The following is a 7,750-nucleotide window of genomic DNA, read 5'->3' as shown; positions in this document are numbered from 1 at the left end:
GAATATATTTCATTATTGACCCTGTCGCAGCAATGAATCCGCTGCTTTCAAACGAGTTTTGTTGACACTAGTTGTTGAACCACCTTTTTGAATGCTGTGAGTCTGCTTATTTCATGTACTCGCTACTTACAATGAGCACATAACGCACACATAAACAACTGGCAGAACGAACCACCACTAGCCTTAACGGCTTGGACGCTCACACTCTGCAAGTGATCCGCCTCCTACTGCACGCTGGCGAATCGCCAGAGACCCTAGCATGTATTCATTCCTTCGACACAGCCAAGAGACAGCAACGTCCGCGCCAAGCTGTGTGCGCTACTGTATCACGCAGCAACACACAGAGCATGTCTTGGACGTTGCTGCCTCGTTGGAAGTTGGCAAGGTTGGCTGCCATGTTTGGGCCACCTTTCCAAATCTGGGTATCATGGATATTATGATGAAGCTATATATTATGATGACCGCAGTGTGAAAGTAACGTCTAAGCTCAGATTAACGGTAAAGTTTGGAGCTTTCATGCTGGAGGTTGCGGGTTCAAATCCCGCCGATGACTCAACTTTTACTTCGAAGTACTTTTATCATTTATGAGTTTGCAGTACAGCATTGAAGGTTGAGTTTGTCCTACAATTCTACCGGTATCACCACCAGCTTGATGAAAACTGGATTCAAATCGGAGGCACAAACGTTACTTCACACTGGTAGTGGTGATAAATCGACGAACTCGCTGTGTATACGGTCATCATGGTCGCTGCATGGTCAACCTTCGTCCCAATCATCCAATATCCCTATTGACTAAATGCCCCAAAACTTTGAATTGCCCTATTTCATTGTATCGTTTCCGTACTCATGGTGAATCTATCCAAGATATTGTGCCAAATCCGTGATTTGACACGATAAACAACGTGATTTTTGCATTATTCGTCACGTTACGACGGGGTTTCGTGCTGACGAGGTGGTCCATGCAGCTGCAGCTAACATGTGATCCAATGCAAAGCAATCGTCGGGTCGTAGTACAACACGAGCAACCGCATGCTGCGAGTTAAGCCACACATCTGTCGTAAAGATAACTGACGGTTATTATAGTTAACGTAAAAAACCAATTTAAGATAACTTTTTTGGAGGCGTCGGAGTAGAATGGACATAACTTTTGAGTCCGTTACGATATTTGAGTTTTGAATAGTGATTCCAATAGACAAGACGCGCCTCTTTGACTTCATAATCGAACTATCAGTTTAAGCGATGAACTTCACAGGTAAATTTGTTACTTTCTAAGCATTTGTACTGACATTTTTGAAAACCAATTTAGGATAACTTTTTTATCTTAAACTATGTATGTGTCTGAGCATTGAAATTCTGTGTTTAGGGTAAGCGGTTACAACAGGTTGCATATAATTTATACAAGGGTACTGTTTTTGCGTTAAATTTCTGCTGTGGATGGATGTCCACCGAGTTTAACACTCGACAAAACCTCAGATCCAACCCAATGTGGCCCGTGTCGACTAGGGAACTTCAAACCCAATCTTGAATGACTATTGGCTTCTACGACGTTTTTGCATTTCATTCACGTGATGGAATGGCCAGCATTATATGATAGAGGTTTTGACTCGAACAAATAACGAGGTGTGATTGGGCAATACAAAGTTATCCTAAATTGGCTAAGTTATCTTAAATTGGTTTTTTACGTTATCGTTGTAAAAGATGACCAATAACATGTTGTGGATTCGGTACAAATGTCCAGATTCCGTCGAATCGAATGTTGCCTCCGAATCGAATCATGAATCGACGCTATTGGCTAATCCAATTGTGTGTGGATTTTATTGGCTCTTACAGAAAGTACAAATATATTCAACCAATCAGAACTCCAGAGTGATTCAATATTGATTAGACAAACCACGCGAATTTTGGAAGTTTATAGCAAAATCACAATACAGTACTACTGGTAGTACAGTACTACCAGTAGGAATAGTTCAAGAAACGCCGAATTCACAAAAACCGCCGCCGAAACAGCTTGTTTGACCGAATGTGATAATAAATGTTGTTTAATGGGACATACAATCATCAAGTAAAAAAAAATGTACTTTTGCCTTGTACTTACTGTACAGTGAAAGCAACGCTCTTGTATGGTTTTATAACCTTATGAAATAAACCAGCTACGTGGTATGAAGCGCGAGTAGCTCAGTGGTAGAGCGTCAGATTGCAGCTCTGAGGGTCACTGGTTCGAACCCGGTCTGGCGCTTCCTTTTTTCAAATTTTCACTTTAAAGATCAAGGGATTGTATACGACTATTGTAGAAGTGTAATGTCAGGACACAACAACAGCACGTGCCACTGTGACATCACCAGTCGCGATCTCGCAGGGATGCGTTCCACATACTAGTAGTGATTAGACAAGTATCGTGGTGGCAGGACCGATCACCACAGGGGGCGATGCCCACTGTTTGAAATTGTACCATAGGGTCCACACAGTCCAATTTGTCCGGTCCTCATCACATGAAGTCCGTCACCGTTCTCGCGTGGGCCTTGGCCTTGAAATCATATGTGCAATACACAGAGGCCCATGTCCGGTTGATTTCGCCACCGCATCATGGATACATAGGCAAGTTGGCCTAATTCGCTGGGATCGTTCCGCCCGGCTACAGCGACCACGGTCTCAATGCCGGTGGTATTGCGGCCATGTGTGACGGCAAATTTGGCGTGTGTGGCGACCCGTACTCCGGGGCATCGGAGTCACGAAACCGGAGGCGGCTACAGGACGTTCCCCACCAACATCGCGAAAATGTCATCGGGGCCTGCTACGCCTCGGGGTTTACCGTGGACCTCCAAGTCCAATTGACGGCGAACCACAAGGGGTACTTTAATTTGGTTTGTGCAAACTGAACGGCAAACACAACAAAGAAACTAACGACTGCTTTCAAACGCTGGTCCAACCCAATGGCGACAAGCAATGGCAAGTGCCCCCAGGCAACAAAAAGTTTACGATCCAGTCGGTGCTCCCTGCTGGAGTGACCTGCAAAGGCGACTCCCACTGCGTGCTTCGTTGGCTTTACGTTGGGTGGAACAACCCCGACGTGAACATCAAAGGCCAAAGACAATTTTGGAACTCCGTCGACGTGTACATCAGCAACACGTGTGGCGCCGCTCCTGCACCAGCTCCGCCAACCCCACCACAACACCTACCCCAGTCATCCCAATCTATGCTCCTGTCACGACCACTGGGTACCCCTCACACACCCCTGCTACCTCTACCATCAAACCTACCACCTAGCCCAGCACTTCTCCCAAACCTATTGCGAGCGGCTCGTGCGGCACTGCAATACTTGCCACTACGGACCCACAAACGCGTGCTTTATTGGCTTGACCGCCACGCATTGTGCGGAGATCAACAAGTCCACCATGTGCCAGCAGCCGCCCGAGTACCCGTGTGCGGCTGGCAAGCAGTTCTTTGGTCGTGGCCCGATTCAGTTGTCGTGGAACTACAACTACGAGGACTTTGGCAAGGCCGTCAACTTGGACTTGGTCGCGAGCCCTGAGCTGGTCGCCACCGACTACGACTTGGTGTGGTGGATGGTACTGGAACGCTGAGAAGTGGAACGGCAACGTCCACAAGGTGGTGGGTCTCCCCGGTGGCGTTGCCAAGGCCACGTTCATCATCAACGGCGGCTTCGAATGCAATGTGAGCCCTCCCAACCGCGAGTCGCAATGCCAGCTTCATCGAGTTTCGCAACGCCTTGAGGGGGGGTCCCCGGGGAGAAGTTGTCGTGTCAAACCAGTGATTTCCCCCCAAAGCCCCTACCTCGGAGTCGGTTGTGACCACAGATGGTATCAATGCGGCAGCCATTATTACACGGGTCCCACGACCTGCCACGAAGATGCTGAATATGCCGCGTTGGACCAGTACTTTTCCGAAATGTGTGCTCAAGAGCGCCTTGTAGATAGTGAATTTGTCTGAGCAAAATATTGTGGATTCGGTACAGATCCAGACCCCGTCGAATCGAATCACGAATCGACACTATTTGCAAATCCAACTTTTTTTGGATTTGATTGGCTCTTACAGAAAGGCCAAGTTTTTTCAATCAATCACAACTCCAGCGTGATTTAATATTGAGTAGACAAACTACGCGAATTTTGGAAGTTTATAGCGAATGAAGGGCTTGCTTGCTTATATAGAGTAAATACCGTTCGTAGTACTAGTATTAGTTAGTTGTTAGTCGAAGGCTGTTTCGATAAACAAGTGTCAATGTGAGTTTCGACATACTATACGTATATACGTATAGTAATACTATTAATAGTAGTAGTGCTCTGTACACAACAGCGACACTGTAGTCCCCTTGAGCGACGATTACAGTACCAGCAACACTGTGTAAAGGTCAACTATAATAAATGTTGCGTGGTAACGTTAGTAGTACTAGTATCGCTTAACTGATTCTTCGAAGTCGTCATGCATCATGTTCACCAAGAATTTGCTCCACAACCACCACAACTTTATCACACATGGATGGCTCATTATGCATAAGGTAGTGCATCAATCTTCCGAACGGCATCAAACCTTCGAACGATTTGAGTTATATCCAATCAGATTACTCTTATTTGGCGTGAACATCACTGATTGGTAGTGATAATATTCATGACAGTAATATTATACTTGCAGTTCAAATGAAAACCCAACCAATTATAATCCCGCCAAATTAAATCAATAATGATCAGCGTCATAAGCATTTTTCAAATGGTTGCAACGATTGAGCAGATTCGTGAAGCTGTCCAACGCGTCCTAAGTGGTGAGACCAAGGCCGCCGTGGTTCGTAGTTCGCAAGTCACGCGAACCACCTTGTTCAAGTTCTTGAAAGCCACGAATAACTCCGAAGTGATCGAGCGCAAGAAAAGTGGACGGAAGCCCTCGCTACCCAACGGCGTCGAGCAGGACCTCGTGTCGTGGATTGCTGCCATGCAGCGTGCTGGTTGTCCAGTGACCAGACACGACATTATGATGAAAGCACAACAAATTGTGCAATTGCACTCTGGTATCACTCAGAACCTTGGGCATGGCTGGTACCAACGTTTCAGTCAGCGCCACCAAGAGCTTTCGGACCGAATCGCCCAGTCTCTAATAAATGCTCGCAACAACGTCGACAAGGATGGTATGATATTATACTTTAATCGGCTACTCAAGGCGTGCCTGGCTTTCAATTGCTCACCCAGCGACATCTACAATGTCGATGAGACCAATTTCAAAACAAAGAACTCGAGCAAGAAGGTTGTCGCGATCCGTGGATCACAAAGTGTGTGGGCCACCGAAAAGTCTGTCCCTTATCATTTGACCATTGTGGCTGCTGTGGCCGCAGATGGCACCTTCGTCCCTCCGGCTTTTATCCTTCCTGGACTAACCTGTGAGGCCGTCGTGCTTGACGAGTGCGCTTCATGATGCCGTTGTAACGACTGCCCCTAAAGCGTTTATCAATGCACATATCTTCAACAATTGGCTCGAAACCTTCGGCGAGTGGAAGATGAAGCACCGGGGATGCCGACCTGCTGTCCTTGTCATGGACAATTGCGCATCCCACTTGTCGTCGGAGAGTACACCGATTTGCCAGGCCTACGGGATACTGTTGGTATGCCTGCCTCCAAATGCAACCCATCTGCTTCAACCATTGGACGTTTCAGTGTTTCGTACCTTCAAGCGCAAAATCAAGGCGGCTGTCACGCTAGAGCTACGGGCATCAAACTCGTGGACGTTGCCTCGCTCGGAAGGCGATTTCCATTGCTTCGAATGCGTTCGTTGGCCTTTCCAAACCAACGGTGAGCAGTAAGACCCCTACATTGGTTCAAAATGGATTTCGTACCTGTGGTGTGTGGCCAATGTCGTTGCCTTGCATGTTGGCTCGCCTGGACATGCAAAAAGCGAATGGAATCAAGGACGCCGTTGGCACGGAATCGTGGATCAAGACAAGGGAAGTGGTACGTGAAGCCGTTCTGTACTTACCTGCGAAGCCGGTTGTGAACAAACGCGTCAAGACGAACGGTGAGTAGCATTCCATCAAGGACCTTCATGCGGCCGCATCGAAACGGCAAAAGTGGAAATGAAAATTTTTTTACTCGTTGTTTTTAAATTTGATCAAAATTTAATTAACGAAGCTATGAATCCAGTGTAGGATGAAAGTATTATATAGTGTAGGATGAAAGTATTATATAGAATCGAATTTTAATTTGTGTTATAATAAAATGTATACAAATCTCCTGATGTTTGAAACCGTTCGGCGAATATGTGCACGTTAAAATTCATCATGATTTTGTTTCGTCATATTAATTTGCCTACAAATATCAAATCATGCCAAATCGCAGTTGCTTCATATGTAAAATATAGTTCTTGAATTATATTTTCTTTCAATGCTAAAATATCATTATAATTCAATGGCAATCGCAAGCACTCAGACTTTAAAAATTCGACAAAATCTGCTTCAAAAACCGTTCGGATGATTGATGCCTTACCTTACTATGATGCTCGTCACCTATAAACTACCAACTTTTTACAAAATTTTCTGACTTCTATTTCATATTCATTACTCAAAATTTCAGTAAATTGAGACGTAGAATCGACAGATCTCAATGTGGTGAAGAAATTCTACGTCTCATATTCAAATTTGGTGATGAATTGGTCCAGAAATAGATATTTAACCTTGTGGTATTTTACATGGGCGCATGGATATTTGGCCATATATTTGGCCGCTGAGATGTATCTTGATTTTTGTATGTGACTCTTATCCGTATGTAATATCCGGAGGCAGTTGGGACCTTTAACCTCCCACTGCAGTGATAAAACGCACAAATTCGGTATTTAACGTTTTGGTTTTTGGGTTTAACTACATTAATTGTACGTTAAATAATAAAACCTCCACTCTGGATTTGGCCAGTTGGAAGTTTTTAGATGACGTGCATCATACGCACGCCTACAGTAACGTTACTACAATCGTTCTACAAAGCGCTCTTGGCCACACATTCGGAAAAGTATTCGTCCAAGGCGACACACCGCGCATCGTCGTGGCAGTGCGTCGGTCCAGTGTAATAGCGACCCCCACACTGTCCATGAAGAGAGACCAACTCTGTTGACACTTCCGCCGACACTCGCGACGGCACCTTCACCGCCGCCGCCCCGCACCACTTGAACAGAGGTACTGTGGCGCATTGGCTAGCAGTCCACCCAACAAAGCACGAGTCATTAGGAGCATAGTAGCAGTTAGCGCACGAGCCACACTGGCCGGGGGCCGGGGCTTGCGTGGGGTTGACGGGTGTGTTCGTGCTGGGAGACCGGGTAGATATCGGCGGTGAAGTCGCCGTCGTTGTCCGAGGGGGAGTGGAAGGGGCTTTAGTAGAAGTGGGCACCGCCGAGGTTGTCCGCGGAGACGTGGAAGGGGTGGCGCTGGACGGAGCCGGGTTGGACCCGCATGTGTTGCTGATGTACACATCGGCGCAGTTCCAAAACTGCTCTTGGCCGTTGATGTCCACGCCGGGGTTGTTCCACCCGACATAGTGCCAACGAAGCACGCAGTGGGAGTCACCTTCGCAGGTCACTCCAGCAGGGAGCACCGACTGGATCGTAAACACTTCGTTGCCTGGGGGCACTTGCCATTGCTTGTCGCCATTGGGTTGGACCAGCGTTTGAAAGCACTCGTTAGTTTCTTTGTCGTGTTTGCCGTTCAGTTTGCACAAACCAAATTGAAAGTACCCCTTATGGTTGGCCGTCAATTGGACTTGGAGGT

The 7,750-nt window shown here is 46.6% G+C and overlaps 2 protein-coding genes and 1 non-coding gene across 3 annotated transcripts in view; 2 read left to right on the top strand and 1 right to left on the bottom strand.

The window, feature by feature from the left end:
• The first annotated feature begins 2,164 nt into the window (after positions 1–2,164).
• Positions 2,165–2,236, top strand: H257_17735. The gene has a single exon. It is a non-coding gene; the product is annotated as a tRNA-Cys (tRNA).
• Positions 2,237–2,489: 253 nt separating this feature from the next.
• Positions 2,490–3,948, top strand: H257_17734 (hypothetical protein; the record flags this gene model as incomplete). Its single annotated transcript, XM_009846620.1, has 5 exons — positions 2,490–2,563; positions 2,639–2,861; positions 2,942–3,215; positions 3,265–3,554; positions 3,586–3,948. 5 exons carry the CDS (start codon positions 2,490–2,492, stop codon positions 3,946–3,948), a joined length of 1,224 nt encoding a protein of 407 aa, XP_009844922.1.
• A 2,874-nt stretch (positions 3,949–6,822) lies between these two features.
• Positions 6,823–7,750, bottom strand: part of H257_17733 (hypothetical protein) — a gene marked incomplete at its 5' end in the record, with an annotated part of 2,106 nt that continues 1,178 nt past the window's right edge. Inside the window, one exon of the mRNA XM_009846619.1 lies at positions 6,823–7,741. Within this exon, the coding sequence (XP_009844921.1) occupies positions 6,966–7,741 (776 nt within the window). The 3' untranslated portion in view covers positions 6,823–6,965. The remainder of the gene's footprint in view (positions 7,742–7,750) is intronic.

The sequence above is a fragment of the Aphanomyces astaci genome (assembly GCF_000520075.1).
Source record: "Aphanomyces astaci strain APO3 unplaced genomic scaffold supercont1.117, whole genome shotgun sequence".
In the NCBI taxonomy this organism is placed as follows: Eukaryota; Oomycota; class Saprolegniomycetes; order Saprolegniales; family Verrucalvaceae; genus Aphanomyces; species Aphanomyces astaci.
The sequence above is the reverse complement of the archived record's forward strand: the minus strand, read 5'-3'. Positions and strand labels throughout refer to the sequence as shown.